Genomic DNA, 26,511 nt, shown 5'->3' with positions numbered 1-26,511 from the left:
AGGAATTGACAAAAGCTTGGACTTCTGGAGTTACAGTGCAGGCCTGTCTCGCTTAAAGTTGAATTGTTGGACTTGGTGATGACAGTTTTCAATTCACTTTCTTCACAGCAGACACGAATATGCGTGCAGGCGAAATGGAGAATAGCATCTGTTCTATGCTAGTCTCGATACTGCAAATACTGGTCCCCATAAGAAATATCCGACATATGGGGCCTCTAGAGGTTCTGACCAGGTTTGTCGGCATTCAATACTGGTTTCCGCTGGTGTCCGTCAAGTCCCCGAGAACATATATAGACTGAGCTATGGCCACGCACGATGAGAGAGAAAGAAAAAAATGGTGGTCCTACTTAATTATCCATCGACTGATGGATACTGATCCATGACTCTTTATCAAGCGGCGACCTGATAAAGGTGTTTCGCCAGTCGGGCCATTTCTGCGTCAACCGTGTTGCTAATAGATTCCCTCAAAAGTCTTGGCTAAAACACAGGTAGTTTGCTTCCCGCTGTTTCGACTGAATAGATACGATATCTATCTATTCTTGGTAGGGTTTTGTTGACCACAAAACTCAAAGACGCATCGCATACTGAAAGCCGGTCCCAAATTTTATTCATTCCTTGACGAGTTTGGTGATGCCTTGGACCACGTGCCGTCTTTCGTCTTGGCAGCAACCCATGTTCACTCAGCAACTGACTGCTACGTACTACCGTTACCCCTTATTGGAGATACCAGTCTTGGCCAGTTCATACCAGCTATTCAGGTTCTGATTATTGTTCTTCATTCTCCCGGTATTCTGTTTGACTAATCAATCAATCAATTCTGTTAAGTTGGAGCGAGACGCACAATTAACGCAGCGGCTGGCACAAACCGCGCATTCGAACTTTACTGCATTTGGCTTAGTGGGACTTGCCTCCTGCCTGGTCTGAGAGAACGAGGAAGAGAAAGAGAAAGAGCGACTCAAGTGATGCTCTGAATACCTTCCAACTATTGAAAGTCTGAAAAAGTCATCAAACAATTTTACAGAATTATGAAATCGCATCTACATTCTTTATTATGTATTTTTATCGACAGCAAGACTTGTGATGGCCTTAGAATACAACATATCATTCACTGACCGTGCACTAACTTTGTGACAAAGCGGCCATGACGATAGAGTCATCATTTGCGACATTTGTGCGGTTTCTGGCCACGACCAGATGATATTAAATACCGGCTCTGGAAGCCTCTCGAGACAAACAGAACTCTTCATCAATTCATTCAATACAATTTCTAATATTTTTTCCCGCCCCTTTTGATCCTAAAAACTCGCGCACATTCATCAGGCAGCCAAGGTTTATCGCATCAACTTTATTCACTGAACCTCCAAGATTCTTTACAAACACAACGAGATTACAAACTCTCAACTATGACAAACACCGCAAACATGTCATCTCCCTCCATTGTCACAACTTCCTTTCTCTTGGGCAACCTCCACTGCCCAACTTGCGTCACCCTAATCCGCTCCCTATTACACGATACATTCGGCGACAGCGTACTATGGGTTTCTCCCAATCTCGTCACTTCTGTCGTCACAGTCGAGCACAAGGATAGTTCCTTCGCCTCAGTTAACAGCATGCAACGAGTTCTCCAAGACGCCGGCTTTGAGGTGTGCGGCATCAACACCACTGCAAACTCTGCAAATGATCTCCACCAAGCTTCGCAAGTGGAAGGGGAAAGCAGTCGCGTTGCTGAACACGCCGAGGGATGGCTAGATTCTTTCTTTCAGTTCTGGCGCCCACAAGTCTCACCTCTTGCTCTCGAGCGAGCTCGAGCAGCTCATCTCGAGAACTGCGAAGCATGTAAACTCGACGAGAACCCTCAGCAATCTTTCCCAGCAGACGATAAGCCCCAGCTGGTACGAGTCTCTTCCACCGTATCTGATACTACTACGAGACCTGGCTCTGCTCCTTATCCTTTACGAAAAGTCGTCACAGGTACAGCGCCAGCTGCATCGTCGCGAGTGACACTCTCTATCGGCGGCATGACCTGTGCTGTTTGCGTTAACACAATCACACAAGAGATTGAAAAATATCCATGGGTCACAAAGATTGCTGTCAACCTCGTGTCTAACAGCGCAACTATCGAATACACCGATGGAGACCGTGCTCAAGAGATTGTAGATGCCATCGAGGATCTTGGATACGAGGCTGCTATCGATCAAGTTGTCAACCTGGAAGAGAGCAAGCCATCAGTCGATGAGCGTGAGGTCGAGGTCAGCGTTGACGGTATATTTTGCTCGAGATGCCCACCCCGAATCGTCACGACACTCAGGGGGCTTGCTCCAGATCGTCTTCAAATCCTTCAAGAACCAACTGTCCAGAACCCCATTCTCAAAATCCGATATACCCCTAATTCTCCTTCCTTTACGATCAGACAGATCTTGAGCTCCATTGAAGCAGCCGATGAGTCTCTTAAAGCGTCTATCTACCACCCTCCAACACTTGAGGAGCGATCTCGAATTATCAGAGCCAAGCATCAAAAAGCTCTGTTGTATCGTGAGATCCTCACCATCATCTTCGCCGTACCTACTTTTGTCCTTGGAATAGTGTACATGAGCTTACTACCCGATTCGGACCATGGCAAGATGTACCTCATGAAGCCTTGGGTCTCCGGGCTGAGCCGCCTCGACATTGCACTTTTTATCCTCGCTACTCCAGTCTACTTCTTTGCTGCTGATGTGTTTCATATACGAGCAATCAAAGAGGTGCGAACAATGTGGCGCTCGGGAAGCCGCATGCCCGTTATGCAACGTTTCTACCGATTTGGCAGCATGAATATGCTTGTTTCGCTGGGAACCAGCATAGCCTACATATCCTCGGCCGCACAGATGATTGCCGCAGCTGCATCTAGCCGCAATCATCATGGATCTGGTGCCGAAATGTACTTTGACTCAGTGGTCTTCCTGACTCTGTTTCTACTTGCAGGCAGGCTCATCGAGGCATATAGCAAGTCCAAGACCGGCGACGCGGTTGAGATGCTGGGCAAGCTTCGGCCAACAACCGCTCTTCTTGTTGAAAAGGACTTATCGGGGAGCCAAATGATCAGCACTGTACCTGTTGATCAACTTGATTGTGGAGATATGATTCGCGTGCCTCAGGGTGCATCTCCAGCCGCAGATGGTATCGTCACTAGTGGAGAGACCAACTTTGATGAGTCGAGTCTCACTGGCGAGTCACGTCCTATCAAGAAAACGGAAGGCGATAAGGTCTTTGCTGGCACCATCAACAAAGGAGCGGCGATCACCATGCATGTCACTGGAACCTCAGGAAAGTCCATGCTCGACCAAATCGTCCAGGTTGTCCGAGAAGGTCAAACAAAGCGGGCACCTATCGAGCAGATTGCAGACCTCTTGACTACGTATTTCGTGCCTGTTATTACTCTGATAGCAGTACTCACCTGGGTCATCTGGATGATCATTGGCTTTGCCGGAGATATCCCTGATCACGGGACAACTTCTTCTGGTGGTCCGGTTGTCTTTGCTCTACAATTTGCTATCGCTGTTTTCGTTGTTGCATGCCCTTGTGGTCTTGCACTTGCTGCGCCCACGGCCATCTTCGTCGGCGGTGGTATTGCGGCCAAGCACGGCATTCTTGCCAAAGGTGGTGGTGAGGCGTTTGAGAAGGCGAGCAAGATTGATTGCGTTGTGTTTGATAAAACGGGTACTCTCACCGAGGGAGGGGAGCCGCAGATTACCGATTCCGTTGTGTTTCCAGACACTCCAGCTGATGATGGAAAGCGAAAGGCACTTCTATCGGCGCTCAAAGCTGTCGAGGAAAGCAGCAGTCATCCGATAGCCAAGGCAATCGTTTCATTCTGCGCTGATGTCCCGGCTGCCGACATCACTGACCTCGAGGAGTTGGCTGGAAGGGGTATGAAAGCCTCGTTCAAGGGTGTCGAGGGCCAAACTGACATGATTGTCGGTAACGAGCTTCTCATGCGTGACTTTTCGGTCGTCATCTCGTCTCACATCTGTTCACTTCTTGACGCCTGGAAGTCCGAAGCCAAGTCTGTCGCTTTGGTCGCTACAAAGCCATCAGCGGCTGAATCTTGGACACTTGCAGCCGCGCTATCCATCTCTGATCCCATTCGTCGCGAAACTATCCCCGTCATCAAAGCCCTTATTTCACGAGGTATACAAGTTTGGATGTTGTCTGGTGACAACATCACGACAGCCCGCGCGGTGGCGCAGCGCGCAGGCATTCCCTCGTCTAATGTTCTAGCTGAGGTTCTCCCTTCGGACAAGGCAGCCAAAATCTCATCGCTCCAAGCCTCTCTCCACGCAAGCGGATCAACGTCCAAACGCGCAACCGTTGCCATGGTCGGCGACGGAATCAACGACTCTCCGGCGCTCACCACTGCGGACGTAGGCATCGCCATAGGGACGGGAAGCGACGTGGCCATTAGTAGCGCGGCCTTTGTCCTCGCAACGTCGCAGCTGACGGCTGTCGTTACGCTTCTTGATCTCAGCCGTGTCGTATTTCGTCGAATTCGCGTCAACTTTGCTTGGGCCCTCGTGTACAATATGCTGGCTGTGCCAGTTGCGGCTGGGTGTTTCTATCCCGTGGTGACTTCAAGCGGAGAACATGTCAAGTTAGATCCCGTGTGGGCGGCTCTTGCGATGGCTCTGTCAAGTATCAGTGTAGTATTGAGCAGTCTTAGCCTACGGGCTCGGATTCCCGGTGTCGGATTTCGGCACCGTAACATTGAGGTCGAGGTGTAGAGGGATGGGCGGCGTATTATGCCACGGTTTAGATAGTGATGGCTTGGCTAAGCCCCAACCAAGTGCTGTAGCACACCAGGGTCTGAATTTCAGGGTCCGTTTAGATAATATGATAATACGTATGCATGCACGGCTTACCCCTCGGGTTTCTCATTCGCATGTACCATTATGTCGATCTATTCAAGAGCCAATGGATGGATTCTCGCAAACACCATTTCTAGAAACACTTCCCCTAATGACTGCGCTCTCGGTCCCGACGGCATGCGCAGAGGCTGCAGAGTTGTACTAGAGATAGACCAATATGCACACCATTTCGCTCTTTAACGGTCACATCTTGTGTCTCGCTCTTCGTCCGAAGGATCCGCGATGGCTTTACAGCCACGATTAATTTCCCCCGCGTTGAGTGATTGATTGATTGCGTAGTAGTAGGAATTAGTTTCTTAGTTAATTAATTAATGAACGCAGTTGATTAATCAATCAACAGATATGACGCATTCAATGCAGATCAAATTCTAAAAATATCTCTTGACTACTGCAGATACTGTATTTACTGACATACTGTAGTAAATGTTTAATAAAACACGTTTCAATTGAGAATGAAACATGACGCTGTTTATGCGCTCACAGATCTCGTATCAAGTAAACATGTTTAATAAACTCCATAAAACAAGCTCAAATCCCCGTATTTGCATTCGCCCAATCCGCCACCTGCATACGCAACCATCTACTGTACGTTACGTTGTCCTTGCACGCCCCGCCCTGTTACCAAGTTTTCCGCTTTCATTTTGAGTCATTGCAGATATGTGATATTTCATCATTGTATCCTTTTTTTTTTTTTTTTTTTTTCGTTCTTCTTCCTGGTCCTTGATCCGGTATATTGAACTTCTCCATTTCTTTTGTCTCCTCTGCTGACGCCGACGGTCGGACTCGTCAAAATCCGACCTCGAAGGATTCGAGCTGTTTGCAGTCCCTTCGCACATTGGATGACATGATTGGTTGTAGAGCCAACTCAGCCTACCAAATTGGCAATTGCCCTGGGAACAACCCTGCAATGCGTGTCCAGGCCGACTGTCAGGCAGTGAATAAGGCTTATTTTTAACACAAGTGAGATCTACAGTAGCATTCATTCGACATTAGTGATACCTTAGTCTGATAATTGTAAGAATGTGGTTGTAATAGTAATAGTAATTCACAAGGCTAGAAGAGGCATTCTTTGAGGCATATCGCGGCATGTCGCCCGATTTGTATTGAATACTTGTTTAATGTAGTGTAAAAAAAGGTATCTTGTCTGTCTTGTCTTATTGTTCTTGTATGCACCGCCTGAAAATTTGTACCCAAAAATCATTCCAAATTAAAAACTCCACATCCCAAATCCTTCGAATCCGAGGCAGTGTACTCCATGTTCCTGTTGCCGTTTCATCCCATCCTATCCCAACCAGAGCATAAAAGTAATAACTTTGTAGAGGCCGTCAAAAAACGTTGATAGTGCGTGATTCAACCCAGCCCCATCCAGCCGATCCCAGAAACCACCCAACCCGTAACAGTAATTGTAATGCACACGCCCCCCTTATCCCCGGGTAGACTCCTGTCTTTCATGCAAAACCCAAAAACGCCGGTTTTCCCGTTGGGAAAACTTGAAACCCAAGTAAAGTCGGTAGTATTGATAATAGAACAAAGGGAATAATGATGGGCGGTTAGAGCCGTCCCATTGTGTATCTGGTTTTCTGGAAGAAAAGCAGACGTAAAGAAAAGCAACCAATCAACGCCTTGCAAAGCCTTCTTTTACCATGCGAAAAAGTGCAAAGTTGAAGTGATGCCAAACGTCGGTCCGTGTGAACGCCGAGACTATGCATTAGGTATCGAGTACGTGCGCGCGCGAGGCCTGATCGTGGCTATTCATCGCACAGCGACGCTACCACCGAGAAGGCGACCCCACATACCCCGTCGTGAACGCTGCTGTTGCTGCTGCTTCTTGGAAGCATCCTGGTAGTGCTGGTACTGCTGGTATTCATCGGCAGTGATCTCGTAAGGAAGCATGCGTCCACTAGGCATATGCGCCTTGGGGTAATCGACATCGGGGACGATCTGTACTGGTGAATCGTAGAGGCTGCCCTGTTGCGACTCGTAGTAGTAAGGCTCGTGCTCGGAAGGCTCTAGAGGAGTAGTAGCCTGGGAGTAAGCGCGGCCAGAAGAGATAGATGAGGCATAAGAGCTAGAAGAGCTGCTGTAGCTGAGACCAGGAGGAGTGGTGGATCCTCCAGAGAGGTTTCGTGCGTGTTCGGGTGTTGATCCTCGAGAGCGAGAGTGGCCACGGGAAGAAGCAGGGCTGGGGTATCGAGCGGATGCGATATAGGCCTCCTTCTGTCGTCGCTTCTCCTCGCGGTGTCGCATCTTCCTGGCGTGTCGCTCGGCAATCTTGTGGCGGAGAGGCTCAAGGAAGTCGTCGAGATCCCGGTAAAGGTCCTCCTCAGAAATGCGAAGATCCCACTCAAGGAGGAAGAGAAGCTGCTTCTCCATCAGGTTAACCTCTGTGCGGCTGAAGCCAAAGTTGTAGCACTCGGTGGTAATGTGGCTGTAGTTGGCCCAGTGCTTGTTCTTTGGTGAGCTGTCGTTAAGGTACTTTGCTGAGAGGATAAGAGCAGCGAGGAAGATGCGATGGGCGGTACATCGCAGACCGCGGGCCATGGGCTGGAGCTTAGACTTGAGACGACCGAGGTAGACAAGTGTGGACATAAGAGTAGGAACCTGAACGTTGGAAGAGACGACAAGCTGAGTGATGAACTCCTCAAGAGTAGGAAGGGCGCCATCTTCGGATCGGACAGTGCGGGGCTCCGGGCTCCGGGGAGGAGTTGGGATGTTGTGACGAGCATCGGCAGGAGCGGGAGGCATGAGAGTTGAGTCGCAGGCGATGACGTTGTGAGCGGCTTGGGCGAGGTATGCGATCATATCGCGGCCGACAGGCTGGTAGACGAATTGCTCCAGGGCAGTCTTGTTGAGCTCCTCCATGGTAAGGTATCGTAGTGATGATGTAGAGGCCATTGTGAATGTGTGTGAGGGAGAAGGTCGAGGTGGAGGTGAGTAGAATTGGAGGATGTAGAGAGTATATAGATAGAGATACACAGGAAGGAGGACCGTGTGTAAGTGAAGGGTGGGGTGAGAAAGGTTGGGTTAGCTCAGATATAGCTGACCAAATCAAGAAGGATTGGTAGGCCTTGACCTTTGATGCAAAAGCAACTGCGAAATACAAAATGCAGAGCAAAGCTAAAAGCGAAAGCAGGTGATTAATACCTTGAGTGAATGTGACTGGAAAAGGAAGCCAGCCAGGGGTGAGGCGATGTAGTGCTTGATATATCAATCAAGAGACAGAACGGCTCATGTGAGGTACTGAGGTGAGGGACCTAAAGGTTGGGACGGGACCCTAAACTAGGCCGACTGGGACTAACTTGCTTCGTAAGTACAGGAAGCTAAAGTGACGTTTTTGGGGTGGATGGGGCGTGTCATGTAGAGGCTGAGCGCCGCGTCGCTCACTGAGGTTGAGGTGGACAGGGGTTCACTTTCAGTGAGTCTCCCAGTGCCACAAGCGGGCTGGGCTTGGCTGGCTGTCGGGTGTGTGCAGGGGGTAAGGGGGTGGAGAGGGGAGGGGGTCACTCACTGGGTTCTTGCAGGGGAACGGAGATGCCTCGAGACTAGGTCAGGTCCACCTAGTGTGCTGTAGTGTCGATACTGCAGAGGAAGAAACCGTAGGTAGATACAGTACTAGAGCAGCTGAATTGAATTGGAGAGCGGTCTGGCCGGAGGATAAACGTTTTGGTTGGATGCCTTGAGCTTAGATCGATTCCAGCAGGTCCTGTAACTAGCCAAGTAAAGGCAGATGCCACGGGCAAGGTAAAGTTGACAGTTTTTTGGAGCAAGTGTGGGTGGCAAAACCGAAAAGCAGAGCAGTCGTGGTTGTCTGCGTAATAAAGGGAAGATGAACGGAGAGAAACCTCAACAGTGAGTGAAGTGAGTGTTGCGTTGCAGATGCGGCGTAGCAAATATTAAAATGTCTCGTTGCTGTGCTGCGTCCGTTTGAGTGTCTCAGTTTACCGAAACAACGAGATTGTATTTCGTATTGTGCTGTGCTGCTTTCCTTTGTTTGCTTGCAGGATAGACTAGCTTCCGAGAGTCTTTGTCTTTACTTGATTTCTGATATTAATTAAAATACCAGGGTAAAGAATACTTTGTGTCTTCCAAGTCCAGATCTAGTAGCCTCAAATCTAATCTGGGTAGAACAGATCGGATAAGTGCTTGCTGTTTGCTTTGCCGGGTACGGGATAAGGCGGTCGAGGCCTTGATTGCACGGCGATGAGCGAATAGCGATAGAATTGACCTTTCCGAGAACAGTTGCTGTAGGAGCGAAAGTGATCGGAGCGGAAATAAAGTCGAAGCAATTTAAACTTTTTTCTCTCCTCGTTGGCTTCGAGTTTAATCGTTGTGTAGACTAAACTGGCGAGAACACAGTCCAAATTGAGGGTCGTGGAGGAGGAGGCGTTGGAAGGACCTGTCAATCGGAATGGTGGTGAAAGTGAATGATGAGATATTATTTTTGGGTGGTCAGGGTGACGTGAGTGGAAGACTCGTAAGTTGGCCGGATTGATTAATGATGATCAAGTTGACTGAATGAATGATTGTGATGCTGATGATGAGAATCAAATGCAAACAGTTGAACACTTCAAGAGTTATATAACCCAAACTTTTCGTATCAAGACCGGCTTGATTGAACAAGGGGAGGAATATTGATTCTTGATTTATTGTGAGGGTTGAATCCAACTGGAATTTTAAGATTGCATACAAAGGGAGAGAGTCTTGCTCCTCCGCAAAGTATTGAAGGGTTGGTAGATTGGCGGCCTGCACCGAAGTGGATATTAATGATGATGATGATGGAGAATCGTCAAGAGTCTCTTCGGTCTATTGTGTTGTATCCGTACAATAGTACGTGATTAATTGTTGTCAAAGGGATGATGCTGATGCTGATGCTGTACCTGCCAGAGGTATGCGGGTGGATGGGGAATGGATGTCGAAACGTGGCAAACAAGAAACAATAAGATCGACCTAAGAATTCCAAAGACAGAGAGGGAAAGAGGTGAGGGTGAGGAGAAGGAAGGAACAGAACAGTGGAGTCGGGATGAAGATGGTGTAGATAAAAAAGTCACAAGATGAAACGACAGCGATGGGATGTCCCTCTTAATACTAAGAGGCTCGAATTATGAGGTTTCCTTGTCCTTAGGCGACATTGCAGCAGAAGATCAGAGACGATCAAATTCATTGGCTGCAGATCCTGATCCTGATCCCATAGACACGACAATAGATGGATCCCTTCGAGTCTCTTCTGCGCTTGCCACGAATAGATGGCTAATAATAAGCTCATGGCAAGGGAAATTCTCCTTCAACCACCAACCAAGCTGCATAAACAACATGCTCATCTCCAGGCCATGGACCAAAAGGAACCGCCTAATGCCTGTCTGTCAGCGTTTTTAGAAACGACTTCCTCCTCAACCAGTCAGACGCGCATATCGTGCATCTCTTTAAACGCTCGGGAAGATATTGACAGGGTCGATGATTGGCTGTGGGGGTCCTCAAACACACGAAACAGGCCTCTGGGCGGTTGCGAGGCTAGCGATTGGCTGTCGACTCGTTTGACATGAAACCAGGCTGTCTGAAGCAAAACTGGGGCTGCTGCCAGTTCACTACAAGCCCTCTAACCTTCACTGGAAACAACTGAGGGGGAGGCAAAGTTGGTTGATCACTCTCTTCTTCAGTAACAAGATCAACAGACCCTACATTCAACAATTGATTTCTCCATTCTTTTTGTACGCGTACCACGAGTATGCGATCTACAGGGACTTTCTGATTCTCCTTCTTCTCTCGTAAGAAACCCCTCATCACCGTTACAGAAAATGTCCATCTCATCTTATTAAGCGCTCATCCATATATAAGAGTACAGTACCTATGGAAGTATGAACATCAATGCACTGCCTAGCAGATAATGCCCTAATATCGGCAAACTAAACTGCCATAACTAACGGGCCGCTCTCTCAGGCCTCTCAGTGGCGGTTGACCTTGCGTGACGGCCGTTTCGGTTTCGGCTCTCTCGTCCCGCCTCGTGCAGCAGTTGTACAGACACAAGCACAAAGACATTGATTGACTGGCTAATTAACCCATTTATTGACTGTTTGGCACTTTCATTTCGCTCTCATCTCGAATGGTACAGCCGTTTCACCTATGAACCCAGAGGCCTGCAGTATAGACGACTTCGTAAAGTCTGTACCTGGCCTATAACTGTGGCTGTTCTGTATGTACCTGCCTCCCCTGGCTAAGCTCAGGAATAGGCCCCCAGACCCTGCATTAGGTGAAATTCAATTCATACCCATCAACCAAAGTTTATGAGTTGGACTCGACACCAAAACTCACTGGCTAGCATGATTCGTTTCAATACTCCATCAATTAAAAAAGAGGTTTACAAGCCACAAAAGGCAGATGCTTTAAGAAACAAAAAGCCCCTGCAGAAAAGCAAAAAAAATGTGAGACTGCCAAGACGAGCTGGCCTGCGACACAGTTACCCGATATCTCCATGGATTATGGCCCCCATCGTCCTGAAGAAGCGAAGCCAGCGGAAACACAAACACAAACGCCAGCGTATTTTTTTTTCACCACCGCTTCTGTGAGCCCGGTATATTTCCTTCCTTCACTACAGTACTGATGATCCCAGCAGCTTGGAACGGACCACCACCTCGTGCCTTGAGGATACCGAGGATCGTGATCTTAACGCCTTCATTGGTAAAGAAGGCCAATGCGTCCACGTTTTCGGGCCTGGTCTGTGTGTAGGTAGATAGATGGTCGAAATTTACTGTCAGACCACTTTCAACTTGTTTGCTATGCTGTCTACGATAATATTCCAATTAACTTCCTAGCCGTGGCGCCTTGTTGTAGAACCGAGCTCTTGGTTCAGGTCCAGAGCCTAGACATGACGGAAAGCGGACGAGGCGTTAAGAGTAGTACTGCCTGTGCACTTGCTAAGGTACCGCTTGTCGTTGACCGTCCAGTGAATCACATTCCTGTCCAAATCCCATCACTGACCGTTGCTTTTTCTTGCTGATCTTCCCCTTGACGATGGCTTCGTCTAAAGGCCGATGGCGTTCGGAACATCAGCCACGGGGATGACAGATATGTTTGCCAAGACGACACTGGACTCGAGAAAAATTGAAGATATCCAAACGGCTAGATACAGCAGTGCAGACAATGCTTGATAAACTTGGTCTTGGCATGGATCTATGGGTCATGGGGGATCCATCAACCTACAGCGGCCAGTCCGCTATAGACTCATCTCGTCCTCTGCATTCCGAGCCTCGACTGTCTTCAACACAGACTGCGGGGTAATGCAAAGGGAAAGGAGAATAACCACCGTTAACAAGATGCAGATGCATATTTCATCCCTTACAGTTGTTGATGCAGGTTGGTGATGGAGTAGATCAATCACCAACCTCCTTCACCTGACGCTATCAGCCATCAACTGAAAGGCAATTGACCGTTTCATCCCTTGGCCCATTGTGATTGTCCGTGAGGATCAAACACAAGGTAATCATGCTGCCATCATGTCTCAGTCCATACAAATAGTTCCGTGTTATTACTGCCTCTCTGGGACTCTCTGTCCCCTGTCAGACACTAAAAGACTCCCCCTGCACCGCAATGAGCTGCATCTCGTGTGTCGGCAGACACCACTAGCTCAACTCGGGAGCAGCCCTTTCGAGGAATGCGCCTGTAAAAGGGTGGGCATCACCGCCAATGGTTCCCGTTGAACCTCACGCGAGGGAGGCAAGCCCAGCTGATACAGTACTGTCTGTACCTTATCTCATCTCCTCTTCTTCTCCTGCCCTGGATAGAGGAGCGAAACCCAATCGATAGACTTGTTCAGGGCAATCGATCAACAGCAAATAGGTACGAAACCTTATACAGCTGCTCTGTTAACAAAAACGTCCATTCAAGCAAGAAAGAGGCCATCAAATGGTTGGCATCTGCATACCAGTCAAAAGGCCCCTGCACTGATAGACCACCCCACCCCTTGTCCTGTTCAGTCCAGTCCAGTCCTGCCCTGGAGATCTCCATTCACGATTTCGAGGTCAAGCTCAACTAGGATCTTCATCACAATAGCCTTACAGTGAGTGCATTGTAGCGCACATCACCATTTAACAGCAACAAGCAAATCTCGACTTGGCTATCAACTCTCAGCAGGCCGAGACTAGTTAGTCTGCTCGATGCATTTCTGGTCTCAGTTGCCATGAGGGCATCCACGATCGAAGACGTGGTGATCATCTGAGTCTATCGCGAGATCTGTTGCAGCAAGTGGACTGATTGACTTTATGGCTCTATCTTCAACTCAAGTGACAGGTCAATATCACCACATAATTCAACATGACTTCTCTGGTTGTAAAACTCTGCTTCACCGACTGTTGGAGGCGTTGGGTCAATCTTGGTTGGAGGCATAGCATGAATCAAGGTCAACCACTGACAGCACACGTAGAGTCATCCATCCATCCATCCTCTCACGATAGCCAACAACCCTCTGCTGCTGCTGAAGGTCCTTGGCCCCTGATCCTGACCCCTGGCCACTGACCCCTGAGCCAGCTAAACCAGTAGCGCACCTGCACGAAGCCTTCGTGTCGCACGCCCCCAAGATCTCTTCTAAAGCTCGTCCTCTTATTGGTCAGCCCTGCATGCACATCCCTGACGCCTGCATGTCAAAGGCCCTCCCACCCAACGCGTGGCTCTGACTCGTTCTCCCCTGCAAAAGAGTTTGAGTTTTTGCTTTCGAGATGTGGCTGATGCATTCGCTGTCACTGTTTACGCAGAGCAAGTGTGGCTCAAGCACCGGATGAGGCATGTGGCGACGCCGACACGTACTGGTCCGACCGCTTTCGGAGCCTGCAGTCACTTAACGTCAAGTCAAACGGTCTAACCTTTGGCTGGTTTCGGTATATGCAGCTATTCGCAGCGGTCCCAAGTCCACAGTTACTAGTATTCTCCTGGTTCTTGTCTAGATCTTGAGTTTAGTAAAGTAGACACAAGGAGTTGGCAGACTAGTTCGTGACATGTCCTCCACTCACACTCATGCGTACAGCTCATGTATCCACTAACCTCAACCAGCTGAATACGGTACAAGACAGGACGACACGATACTGTACAGAACAGAGCAGAACCTTACAACACAACAAAAGCAGGACTGTCGTGGTCATCACTTGATCTTGAACCTATCATGAGTGATTTTAATGATCAAAACAATGCCATTCCTGATTTCAAGGATATTTCCCAGCAATAGCAAAGAAGTGGCTGCAAAGAGTGGAACGGAACATCTCATGACCTTGGCCTTGGCCAGCATGTCCGCGTGGTTGGGTTGGTCCTAGCCTCATGCCCAACATCAAGCTACCCAGCTTGTGACGATGCGGGGAACAAGTTAACTAAATCGTAAACTAATGCCTTGGATTGGAGCCGTGATCGGGAGGCAATGGAGAAAGAGCCCAATGGGTGACTCTTGGTGGTATATTGCGGTGTAGAACATTTAATGCAAACCCGCAGTATCCTTGCAATTGGCAATTGAGTGAATCTACAGTGTTCGTGTTCAGTGGACTATCCCTAGAATCCCTACCGTCGACTCGTATTTTCCCTGCTGGATCTACTTTTAACCATCATTTAATCGAAATATAGTATTTACCCATGTCTATGTCTGTCTTTATTTGGGATCCTCCGTGGTTGCGTCTGATACTTTCTTCTTCCGCTCCGGTCGATCGGTCGGTCCGGGCGAGCCCCATCCGAGTCCCGGGCTGCCTCTGCTCTTTGTCTCCACTTTTCATTCAGAACCTCGGTTGAAGCCGCGGGATTGGCGCTTCCCGCTCTCAAAACCCTGGTCGAGCTGTGCACTGCCGCTCATGATCGCCTGAACAGCATGATAACTCAGCATTGTAGGGGTTTTTGAGTTTGATGCATGATGAATGACATAGCTCAACGGTTCTCGCGATGCTTTGTTTGTGGAGTTTACAGGGCTTCTATTACAAGAGTGTTCATCGTGACTGTGTTGCCTCTCGGCTATCAATTTACTCTTCTTGGATGCCTCCCAATATCAACGCAACACCAACAAGAAGACGTAACCAATACTCTGTGATGCATGAAAAACAATACCAAGAAAGACAACACAGCCTCAACGTTCGCCCCAGACGTTTCAAAATTGATTAACACACCTTTCACTACAGCTGAAACTCAGTACTCCATCATCTACCCTGCACCCCAGATGAGAGCGCTTACCATGTTCCTCTAAGCGCCGCGTTTCACAACAGACCCTGGCTCGCTGTCATTACCAGGCGCCTAACGAACCAAGCACGACATGGACCTTGCCAGATCTGACAATAATAAAATAGTTACCAGAATAGATTTGTACTGTAGCACTGGCGGTTGTTTAGATGGAGCCGCGGTCTGGGCGATCTATATTAGTCACGGGCGTCTATATGCTCTATTTCGACACTACTAGACGCCGTTTGGCATTGACTACGAGAACTGTCCTTTCTATCCTCTTCGTGGCAGTGCAATCGTGCCAAGATGGTCGAGACCAACAAGTTGTTGGTTACGAAGGCGACACGCACAATCATTTACGGTCGATACGACTGGCCGGTCCTGATCATCCGGCCTGGTTCGTCCCGGGTCTTCGGTAAACACCTCAAACCCCATCCGAGAGGCTGTGTCGTGGTAGGTCGTGGGATCTGGCCGGCCATTTCCTTTCTCAACGATCGCTCAGCTTCATATGAATTGTCGCTATGCAATCGATGCTGGCCACCTATCCCATACCTACCCCATATGCAGTTGGTCTTACAACACAGCTCCACGATCACATATCGGTGAGAAGGATGAGACACAGTAACCATTGCCATACGTAGAAAATTTAATCAATTGTCCTGCCTTGTAATACACACCGGATATCAAACCGCACGCTGAGTCCTACCGTCTACAAAGCACATTCAAATTCAAAGCCATACGAATAAAGATTAGCCACCCTTCCTGAGAACCTGCTTTAGCATGTCCTCTCTTTGCCTTCCAAACGCCTAAAAAGACAGGCAATTAATTGCTTATTGATTCTATCCCCGTTCACTGTCACATCGAATTCACATCACCGCCCCCGTTAGCTGACTAGGTCCAACAGCTTTCGACCCCATAGCACAACCAGCCAGTCGTGTTGGCCAGAATGCCTGGTCCGAGTAATGGGAATCGCCTAGCAAGTTGTAAGGTTAAGTTTACCAAGGCCAATCGAAGCGTAGTCCGAGCCAAGAGGCATCCAACGGCACGGAGTCAACTGGAAGATGTCATTCTCTCGTCCGTGTCGCCCCTTTGGCATTGGTCAGTCAAAGGTTTCCTGAAAGTTATTACTGTTTCCACTGGTTGACCAGCCCGTCGGCAGGGCAAGTCTAGTGCATTTGCATCTGCATCATCTGGTATGGAGCTCCGTATCCCATCTAGTGATAATAGCCATTCGCCTGAGCAGATGCCTGCTCCTGTGCCAGAAGCGGTTCGAAGTAAGGGTGGTTGAAGGCCCCCTTGGCCGAGATACGCCCTGCAGGGTCGTAGACTAACATCATCTCAAGCAAGTCCAGACCGTGTTCGTCAAGGTTGCTGCACAGAGGGTTGCTGTAGTTGCGCTGCCACTTGGGGAAGGATGCCTTAAAGTCGGGGTAAGATGTAACACCTGGCCAGCCCTCTTCAGAGGGCGTACCGAGAGTGCTAGGGAATTGTCAGTTGCCTTGGAACAATTGTTGTGTGCACGCATTACTTACCGAAAGATCTTGAAGATCTCATCGATTTCAGAGTCACCAGGAAAAAGAGGCCTCCGTGTGCACATCTCAGCAAAAATACAGCCAACGGACCACATATCGACACCAGTCGAGTATTGACGGCCTCCCAGGAGAATTTCAGGGGCTCGGTACCACAGAGTAACGACTTCGTGAGTGTATGTGCGCAGAGGCACACCAAAAGCTCGGGCAAGTCCGAAATCAGCGAGCTTCAGGTTACCTTCCTTGTCAATTAGGAGATTCTGGGGCTTGAGATCACGGTGGAGGACGCGGTGGGAGTGGCAGTACTTTACACCGTCGCAAAGTTGGTACATGAATTTGCGAACAACCATGTCACCGAGGCCAAGGTGCTGCAAGTGCGGTGATGAACCATCTGGCAAGGCCTTGCCTCGACCACCATCGCTGACTGGGAGAGACTCCATGTACTTCTTGAGATCTAGATCGAGAAATTCGAAAACGAGGTACAGCTTGTGACCATCAGAATGGACAATGTTGAACAGGCGGACAATGTTGGGATCCCGCATTTCCTTGAGGAGAGAGATTTCGCGAATAGCGGTGCTTGGAACGCCTTCATCTTCAGCTTCGAGGCGGATTTTCTTCAGGGCGACAATTCGGCCGCCATTGGTGAGGTCTCGAGCTTTGTAGACAACGCCATAGGTACCTTGAAAAATGTCAGAATAACAGACTGACAGTAAAGGAAAAAAGCTGGTGATCTGCAAGGGCTTCAGGGTGAAGCTTAGGAGGGAAAAGCACACGTACCTTCACCAATCTTCTCCAGCTTCTGATAATTTTCCATGGTCGACAATGCGTATACAAAGAAGCTATCGCAAATCGATGGTCGGGTTGAAGAAAGGATGAAATGCGCAAGTCGTCTTGAGAGAATCTAAGCGAGAGACACTGCGTCGGCGGCGTGGATAGTAGTAGCTGTAGCTGCAGCTGTAAAGCAGAGCTCTAGGGGTTTAAGTTGCGGTGATGCAAGTCACCGGACGTCTAGCATGAATCGAGATTGCGCAGTGGGTATCTTGTCTCGTGTCTTGTCTTTGTCTTTGTCTTTGTCTTGTCTCGTCTCGTTATGCGATCATCAATCGTGAAACGTCGAAAAATGAGCTAGACTCGAGTTGCTCGGGCAGCAAAGAGAAAAATGTCTTGGAGTTGAGACTATCTTTGCTTGTCGGTGACCAAAGAAAAAAGAGGTTCCGCCGATGGTGGGGGAGAAGAGGAAGAAGAAGGCGGGGGAGGCAGAAGAAAGGAAAAGGGTCTAAGTCCAGTACGAGAACGCTCAAGTCTATAAATTAGAATAGAGCAGAACAGCGCAAAGAAGGTGAAACAGAACAAAGAAAACTTGACGCCAGCTAATGCAAGGACTTTTTTGGATGGCTTCGTGTTATACGAAGAGAGAGTGAGAGAGTGAGACAGAGGACAGGTTCGAAGACAGTGATGTTGACAGCAGTTGTCTCGTATGAATGGCTTTGACTTTGTGGCGGGCGTTGCGACAGATGGCAGTGCCGATGCTCCTGGCTTGCGATGGACGAATGGGGATTACCAGGTGAAATCCGATATCCAATGTTTACTTTTGGACAAGATTGGACAGGCGGTATTTGTTTGGTTTGTTGGCGCGGTTCCGGCTTCTATCAGTCCCACGGACTGGTTTGTGTTAGTGGTTAGCATCAGTAAATCTCCAGAAGACCCCCCCTGTAGCGATCAGGTCTGCAGGTAACTGTCATCCAATGGCGCCTCGGTTCTATTAGCTCAATCTGCTTAACACTGAAGTTCTGGCTGTCCATTGGTGAGAATAACTTGAACCTCAATTAAATCTGCGAACACCTACTTGCTTCTTTAGGTCTCGGGGAGACGGGGACTATGAAGCTTAACTACGCTACTGTACGCGTCTTGGTCGTGTTTCTTTGTCTCGGTGTAGTTCAAAGAAAGACATTCTTCGGAATGTTCATAAACCTGGTTTCAATATGTACAGATAGGGCAGCAAACAATTCCTTGTTTTTGAGGAGAGACAAGGCTAAGATGCTTTGGCTTATACTGCTTTGCTTCGTCCAGTCAATATTGCTCAGACATGCAGATGTCCACCCAGCAACATTTTAACGTTAACTGATACAAGTCACAATGAATCAACTTCTGTTGCTGGCAAAAGAAAATAGGCGAACCATTGACCATACTACTCGACTGTATGAGGAACACCAAAGATGCAAAAAGTCAATTCGACGCAGGCCTGATTCGAACAGACGCCTCCGAAGAGAATAGATTTCTAGTCTATCGCATTAGACCACTCTGCCACTGCGCCTTAAAGAATTGTTTGATGGAAGGAGACTTCGTTTTAGAACTTATACACTCCAACCCGGTAGGACATAGCTATCATTCTCCTTTTCACCCTCTTCGACTAAAAGATTAATTAGCTTTATATATATTGAGAATAAACTTTAAACCAGATTGTTTTTCATTTAGCACTTGGAAGGAGAGGTTGGTATGCGGCGAGTCCGCAAGATGGCGTATTCAGTCCATGTTGCTTGGACAAAGAAATGCAAATACGCCAGTTTGTCGCCAAACGTCCGGCAAGTTTATGCTCAAACATAAACTGTAAAGAGCCGAGTCTATGGATGGGTTTCTTATTGGGTCCAAATCACTCAGTGTTGTCCGTAGCCCCAAAGCTTAACTCTGTGTACTTTAGATGCGGAGCTGTAGACAGGCTGAACCTCTATGCACATATATTGTCAAGGTCCGAACGGCGGCTCTCTATACGAATTCATGGCTATTGGCGTGGCAGGTGGACCAAAGAAAAACCGAGACTTAGTTAAGGGTGTCATAAAGATTAGGATAGTCTATCCTAGGCTTTGGTACCTAAACATATCTAAGTCATTTTGTCAATAGACTTCTGTGTCCTGGTTATTTTTTGGACCGCCTGCGTGGTTATTAAGTCAGTCTCTATCCGGGTTGTAGTTAGGTAAGGTCGATATAAATCCACGTACCGTCGTGGACTACTCATACCCAGCACCTGGTATTTCATCTAAGACGATTCTTTAATATCACCGTGGTATTTGAAGGAGTAGCCGAGTAGCTTGAACTCAAGATAAACAAGGAGTCATGCATGTCCAGTCGTTGCTCAGTCTATGATTTCTGGATACGACATATATAAACTCAACAATCTAGCCATGTTTGACATGTCGCTCATACGTGAAGTTTGTCGTATCTCTGGAGCAACCCAAAAGTAAACTGCGTGTTTATCATCCGCTCACCCTCCGCCTATGTTACACTCACTCACTTGTTGATGTTTCAGATTCATGAACTATGGCATCACTCAAGAGAGTCACATTGACCGAGTTTCTGAGGTAGAAGTTCCTTGCATCCTTCCGATAGTTTGCCTTTACTTGACCACAGCACACGCACGTCATGTACTCTCTTTCCTCCTCAAATCCAATATCTTTCCCAGATTCAAAGTCCCCTTGGCTCCCCATCCTGCAGGACCAGCATCGACATCCGGCCGAAGATTCATATACCAAGTCCACGCTCGCTTGTCTAACTCATCGCGGCCCAGAGTACTGGCCCAGCTTGCAAACAGGAGTCGTAATGCACCAAGAACACGGCCTAGGTTCTCGTGTTTCTCCTCATTTGCTGCTGTAACTGTCTTCTTCCCGCTATCCTCAACTGGCGCAAAAGCTCGTAGTATATAGTTTCGCGCGCCTTCTGGCCGGTGGATTGGCATACCTACGGTCGACGTTGATGGGTTCTTGTCTTCTAGATCAAGAGCCCATACCGGTTCGCCACTAAGACTTGATGTACGCTTCTGCGATGACAGAGCGTCGTTGAGACATTCTCTCATGAGTCTCCAGCGATCCGGACCGAGCATGACACCACCATACCATCTCGTAAGCACAACAAGCGTATTGCTGATATCAAGATCGCGTAGTTGTTGAAGCAAAAAGTTTCCACATCCTGATTCACCATCATCAAAAGAAGCTTCTTGCTTGAGAGGTGAATTTCCGTAGCTGGTTCGGATAGCCCAGGCGTTGTGTGTTGCAGTCTCAAGTTCCGGTTTCTCCGCCATCAAAGATTTGAAGACTGTCCCACGTGTAGAAGGGGAGGTTATAGGTATCGCATGGGCTATGAATACAGACCCTCTCGAAGACAACTTTTGACTTGCGGTCCAGCCTTTCGGGTTCGGTTGACTGCCTTGAAGGGTTGCCGAGGAAGCGTTGGACGACGTAGACTGAGAAGAACCTGACCAGGTGTATCCGCTTCGTTTGAGAACCGGTACGGCACGGTTCATAATTGTAATCTTTGGTTGTCCCTCAGGAGCTTTTTCTCGGCCACCTGAGGGGGCTTTCTCTATACCTATACTTACAGCTTTTGTTCGCGAATTAGCGCTCACAACCGCTTGAGCGAGGCTCAGCCGACTACTCGGAGGTTGTTCCGGCATGGTGAATCTCAATAATTCGACGGCAAAAGCCAAGAATAAGGGTGCTCTATTTGTGATGACGGTGGTGTTGCGAATAATGTCCTCGTCTTCCTCAAGGGGTAACTCCAGTGCTGCTTCAAGATCATCTCCAGACATTGCGCTGTAATCCAGGTCTCGTCGATGGGCTTCAATTTTTGGTTTCTTTGCCTCAGTGGTAGTAGCAGACCCATCTTCGGCTGCACGCTTGGTACCACTCTTCTTTTCGTGGCTCTTGCACGCTGTGTGTAGACTCTTTGCCGTCTTAGCATCGCCGAGGGCATCCTCGATTGTAGTCAAAGGGGCATCAGCAATTTGAGCAATGCTATGAGATGAGCATTAGTATAGATTGAGTATGACAGAGTAAATGAACATTACCTTCTAAGATTTTTTGATTGCAGGGCTTTTACTTGACCCATTGCTGCCATCATGGACACTTTACGCGCCGTGAGTAGGCGTATGAGCTCCTGCAGGTCATTTTGTGTAGCCATCTCTTTTTTGTAGAGAACAGATCTCAAAGAAGGATTTGTTACTTTTGAGACACTCTTCAGATCTTATGTGTAAGTTGATCAACAGGACCTGGTGAGTCGAATGTAGATGTTGTAAGTCCTAAGCCATCTATCTCTAACCGTCAACGCTCGCTCCGCGATATGATGAATGCTGCCCCAGAGATCAGACCCACCTGCCTAATGGATCAGACCCGCTCCACGAAACGAAACCCTGCCTGTAACCGTATTTTCCAGTCACTTCCACATGTAAAACCTCATCAAGACAGCTTCAAATTACCGCCCAACGCCTCACATCGTACACATCACTACGATATCCATGGAAATACCGTCATTATGATCGCCCCTGCTCGAGGCCTCACGATGAGAGCCTTCCACACCCAATGCCGTTTTGCAAGCTCTACACCTCGAACTCCCCGCCCTCATATCAAGACACAACCAGCATCTCGACCCCCACCAAAGGTCTCGAAAACATACAAACCGTACAGCTTCTGATGCATATGCGATATTCCAAAACGAGCATACTAATACGCCACGTCCAGTCAACCTCGACCTCAACATCTCCCAAAAGCTTATCCGACCCCATCCTCATCCTCGACCTCTGCATCCTCGACAGCTCCCAAACAAGCCGAAACCCTCCTCGATCTCTGGCGTGCAACATGGCTTCCTCTGACAGGAGCAGCTCTACTCGCTGGCGCACTCGGTTTCTACATCTTCGGTACAGCTGCCGCATCCTTCAAAGCGACACCTTGCAGCGGCGCATGCGAACACGCTACCCCGACCGGCCGACCACCAGCCCTCGATGGCGACAATGCAGAGCAATTCGATAAGGAGCTCACTCTTCCCGAATGGTGGATGGGTATCACGAAGCTACGAAAGCGTATAGCAGAGCACGCGGATGGACATGTACTGGAACTGGCTATGGGCACTGGTCGTAACTTGGAATACTTCAACTGGGAGCCACTTAACAAACGCGTGGAGGGCAAACTCAGCAAAGTCGGCGGCAAGATCCCTCGAGGGGTCTTATCATTCACCGGTCTCGATATCTCGGTCGATATGCTGGATGTAGCTCGAAAACGCCTCGTCAAAACCGTTCCCCCCATGGAATCGTCCGCTCCCATCGTCCGCGCATCGACTATGGCCGACCATACTGGTGGGCAACTGTCCTACCTCAACGATCAACTCCGACTGATTCATTCCGATGCACACCATCCAATTCCCGGGCCTGCGAGCCCTGTAACCACGAAATACGATACAGTCATTCAGACATTTGGTCTATGTTCCGTCTCTGATCCTGTCGCTGTTGTCAACAACCTGGCCAAGGTTGTTAAGCCAGGGTCGGGTCGCATCATCCTCCTTGAGCACGGTAAAGGCTGGTACGGCATCGTCAACGGCCTCCTCGATCGAAATGCAGGCAAACATTTTGAAAAGTACGGCTGTTGGTGGAATCGCGACATCGAGGGCCTCGTCGAAGAGGCAGCGAGCAAAACACCAGGCCTTGAAATCGTCAAGGTCGAACGACCCAATATTCTCCAAATGGGGACCTTGGTTTGGATCGAATTGCGAGTCAACGACCAGACCTCATAGCAAATGTCACGCGTTGGTTTGAAAACCCGATATGAAGAGAGTGAGAAGGGTTTGTAGAATATGAGATTATGTACAATATTCAGAGCTGAAAGCAATATGAGCGGCATTGCATTTTTAGAAACCCGATATGCGCATCCTTTTTTTGCGCCAAATAAATCAAAACCATGGGGATGCGCTATGATCCCTTTTCCTGGTATCCCAAACCCAATCAACCAAAACACCAGACTGTTCTAAATGTACAAATACCTCAACAGGCGCCTCTCCATGCAATTAGTATGTAAGTGTGTCGTTATCCGTCGTCACAGACATGGCGGAATTATCATCTCATTCATCCTCGATCTCTTGCATCCGCTGAGGAAGTCATGATCGCTCAGCATGTGTCAAGCAGGCAATCAAGTTCGTCAATTTCAATGCTCTCAGCACCTTGGTCCCATTCCATAAGCTTGCTGAACTTCAACCAGTTTTCACCATCATCTTCTTTTCGGGGACCTGATGTCATGTTTGACATGGAGCTAGGCTTGACCGCGGGGCTGGTAAGCAAGGCACTTGAAGTGAAGATGCGGTGGTCACCGAACCAAAAGTCGTCGCGGTATCCATACTCGGAAGTGTGAGTGGTGCGATCGGCGGTCTCAGCAGCAGGGGTGTCCTCGGCAAACTTGCGTTTCTGCAAGAAATCGGCCGTTTGTGTAAACTCCCGCTCGTCTTTTTCCAGAGGCGGTGAGTTATGACGACTGTTGCGACGGTTTGGTACAAAACGATGATGAGAAGGAAGAGAGCCGATGGGAGTAGCAGGCATCATGACTTCATCGTCGCCTTCTTCAAATCCATGGTCCGATAGGTCAACCTCGGGAGAGGGACTGAGCTCACGTCTGCGAGCTTCAACATCATCAGAGCCAGAATCATCCGTCAGCGACACGGAAGGTGTGTCAAGGGCGGAAAGTGAGGGCACAGCGGAACTAGGTTCAGGGATGGGTTGACGAGGGCAAGTGGTGAGAAAGTAGTAGGTCCTCCGAGGGTGGACGCTCTCGAGTTCTTTGGCGAGAGGGCACGGTTTTTGGGCGGTCCAGCATGTTCGCTTAGCATATGAAGCCAACCGGGAAGAGATGATGGCGCAAGGGTTGGCAGAACTGGGATCGGAATGTTAGCGCACGGAAGGCTGAGGGGTTGAGGGGAATGGTGTCTCAAACTTACTGTTGCACAGAGGTAAGACGTTGGGCCAAAACGGTAGCCAGCTCTTTGACCAAATGAGGACGGTTTCCAGTAGATTGCAATTGAATAACGACGGCCTCAACGATGTCGTCGCGGATCGCCTCGAAATCAATCTTTGCCTTGGCTGTATCCAAATCAAGGCTCGAATCTAGTGTTGGCGAGGGAGGTGGTGTCTGCTCAATGGCAATGTCGTCGGAATGCGATCGCTTCTGTCGTTTGCTGGGATGCGCCTCGCGGGCCTCAGAACCCGATGAGGGTGATGACAAGGCGGATGAGGCAGCACTAGATGAAGACGACGAAGACGATCTTGAGGCGCTCTTGGAAGCTGCGGCAGCAGCACGAGCAGCTTGTGTCATTGGGACGTGAATGCCGAGGCTGGGTAACGAAAGCGACTTGCGGCGCGTATTGTAAGGCATGGCGATTGTGTTGTGTTGAAATAAGACGAGGATTAAGATTGGAAGAGAAGAAGTCGGGTCTATCTATACAGATGATGGATGGACTTTGTCGACTTTCGTAGAATGGTCACCGGGACGTCGCTAGCAGTTGTAACCTCAAGTGTTGAAACGGATCAAAGAGATCGCCAAGGGTCTACTATATCAATCTAGCGAGAACAACGATGATGGGTTTATGGGCATGGATATGGGTATGGGTATGGATTAAAGATGGAAGAATGAAGGAGGAGAGATGTCGAAGGAATGATAATCGAAGGGGGGGTGGGAGAGTTTGTTATTGATGGATGGGTTGGCTTAGGTCGTGTTGAAGCCGAAAGTGGAGGCGGTCTACGGGTGTTGACGACACAGGCACAAGAACAAGAGCAAGAGCAGAAGCAGGCAAGAGCAAGGGAGCAAGGGAGCAACGATGGCAACCACGAGGAGGAGTCCAGTGGAAGGGGATGAGATGGGGGGCAAAGAGTGGGCGATGAGACTTGTACAGTAGCGGTGCTGGGGAAGGCACAAACGGGGAAGCTAGCTTAGAAGGGACTTGCAATGAATCAATTCTTGTAAGCTGATAGGTTCGGAGAGAATGTACTTGACTCCATTGCAAGACTGGAGGCACATTTTGACTTACAAGAGCAGGAACGATGATCCTCTTGATGACGGGAAAGAAGAACTGTATGCTGACTGCCACATTTTGGAGCGCGCAGTCAAACACAGCACGAGAGCTCGAACTTTTTTTTTTTTTTTTTTTTTCGTTTCAGCCAAACTGGATTGGTTGGGACTGGCGTGCATGGCTGCCGAGAGCGGGGCGCGCTAAATTTATGGTGGGGTCATACATGTGGGTCTATGAAAGCATCCTTGTAATTCATGGTATCCATCCAGCCGCAAGACCAAATTTGTGAAAAACGACCGACAGCACTTTTCCCCTCTGCTGTGTTGTGCTGTTGCTTCTCCAGTGAGGGAGGTCCTTGCAGGCAGATGCAGTTGGGGTCGCAGGAGGTTCAGGTTCAGTCATAGGCGCTTACTCTTCGATCAGGCAGCCAGACAGCCTTTTCACGCTCTCACACCAATCCAATCCAATCCAAAGGTCCATGATGAATGATGAATGGCTAATTTGGAGGTATCGATGACCATCAGACAGAGGCAATGAGACTTACGCAACCAGGTACTGTATGACTTTTAATCATTGAACTTAGTACTTACTGTGAAGAGTTTAGCCATCTTGACTCGCCAACGTCTTCCATTTCTTTTCTAGTTTAGGTTTAGTTTTGCTCAGTCGACTCTGGTTGGACCGCACTTTGCAGCCTCTCACTAATAGCCTCGCCTCATGCCCGACTGTGTTTTTTCCGCCTCATCCGCGTCCGTCTCTCTTTGGCTCATTCTGCAAAGTATCTCCGGGACCCGGGCCACGTCGGGTCACTGTTAGTTAGCGCGTGCTCGGAGGACCCTGAAATCTTTTTTGGGGAACGTCCGAGAATGGCCGTACAGTAGGTAATGTGATTTGATTTGAGCTCAGAGCTCAGGTCACAAACAGAGCGGGTAGAATAATTACAGCACAGCACAGCAGAACAGACAGGCATTACCTTGCCTACCTGCCAACTGCGTGTCAAATAACTGTGCTTTAATACCTAGGTACCTAGACTACAGGCAGACTATGAACCCTGGCCTCGACCTCTTCTGTTTTGTTACAGATCACACCGCATCTGCAAC

General features: G+C 48.8%; 6 protein-coding genes and 1 non-coding gene across 7 annotated transcripts; 2 read left to right on the top strand and 5 right to left on the bottom strand.

Annotated features, from left to right (window-relative positions):
* The first annotated feature begins 1,258 nt into the window (after positions 1-1,258).
* B0J16DRAFT_140796 (E1-E2 ATPase-domain-containing protein) lies at positions 1,259-5,232 on the top strand. The gene has a single exon (XM_046121892.1). The coding sequence runs from the start codon at positions 1,404-1,406 to the stop codon at positions 4,755-4,757; it is 3,354 nt and encodes a 1,117-aa protein (XP_045983406.1). The 5' UTR covers positions 1,259-1,403; the 3' UTR covers positions 4,758-5,232.
* A 1,421-nt stretch (positions 5,233-6,653) lies between these two features.
* On the bottom strand, positions 6,654-7,796 carry B0J16DRAFT_384818 (uncharacterized protein; the record flags this gene model as incomplete). Its single annotated transcript, XM_046131457.1, has 1 exon — positions 6,654-7,796. One exon carries the CDS (start codon positions 7,794-7,796, stop codon positions 6,654-6,656), a length of 1,143 nt encoding a protein of 380 aa, XP_045983405.1.
* Positions 7,797-16,253: 8,457 nt separating this feature from the next.
* Positions 16,254-17,748, bottom strand: B0J16DRAFT_140652 (cell division control protein 2). Its single transcript, XM_046121891.1, has 3 exons — positions 17,381-17,748; positions 16,607-17,282; positions 16,254-16,553 (listed from the first exon to the last, which is right to left on the bottom strand). Exons 1-3 carry the CDS (start codon positions 17,415-17,417, stop codon positions 16,289-16,291), a joined length of 978 nt encoding a protein of 325 aa, XP_045983404.1. The 5' UTR covers positions 17,418-17,748; the 3' UTR covers positions 16,254-16,288.
* Positions 17,749-18,835: 1,087 nt separating this feature from the next.
* On the bottom strand, positions 18,836-18,917 carry B0J16DRAFT_t139. The gene has a single exon. It is a non-coding gene; the product is annotated as a tRNA-Ser (tRNA).
* Positions 18,918-19,778: 861 nt separating this feature from the next.
* Positions 19,779-21,676, bottom strand: B0J16DRAFT_342556 (uncharacterized protein). The gene is made up of 2 exons (XM_046127916.1): positions 21,441-21,676; positions 19,779-21,387 (listed from the first exon to the last, which is right to left on the bottom strand). The coding sequence occupies exons 1-2, from the start codon at positions 21,551-21,553 to the stop codon at positions 20,019-20,021; spliced, it is 1,482 nt and encodes a 493-aa protein (XP_045983403.1). The 5' UTR covers positions 21,554-21,676; the 3' UTR covers positions 19,779-20,018.
* A 228-nt stretch (positions 21,677-21,904) lies between these two features.
* B0J16DRAFT_267448 (S-adenosyl-L-methionine-dependent methyltransferase) lies at positions 21,905-23,155 on the top strand (the record flags this gene model as incomplete). Its single annotated transcript, XM_046123444.1, has 2 exons — positions 21,905-22,050; positions 22,111-23,155. The coding sequence occupies 2 exons, from the start codon at positions 21,905-21,907 to the stop codon at positions 23,153-23,155; spliced, it is 1,191 nt and encodes a 396-aa protein (XP_045983402.1).
* A 185-nt stretch (positions 23,156-23,340) lies between these two features.
* On the bottom strand, positions 23,341-24,935 carry B0J16DRAFT_140626 (uncharacterized protein). The gene is made up of 2 exons (XM_046121890.1): positions 24,347-24,935; positions 23,341-24,282 (listed from the first exon to the last, which is right to left on the bottom strand). The coding sequence occupies exons 1-2, from the start codon at positions 24,778-24,780 to the stop codon at positions 23,526-23,528; spliced, it is 1,191 nt and encodes a 396-aa protein (XP_045983401.1). The 5' UTR covers positions 24,781-24,935; the 3' UTR covers positions 23,341-23,525.
* Between the last annotated feature and the right edge of the window lie 1,576 nt (positions 24,936-26,511).

Source organism: Fusarium flagelliforme, assembly GCF_020744385.1.
Source record: "Fusarium flagelliforme strain FIESC 12 MPI-CAGE-AA-0113 chromosome Unknown B0J16scaffold_4, whole genome shotgun sequence".
Lineage (NCBI taxonomy): Eukaryota > Fungi > Ascomycota > Sordariomycetes > Hypocreales > Nectriaceae > Fusarium > Fusarium flagelliforme.
Note: the sequence above shows the minus strand (reverse complement) of the source record. Positions and strands in the feature narration are given on the sequence as shown.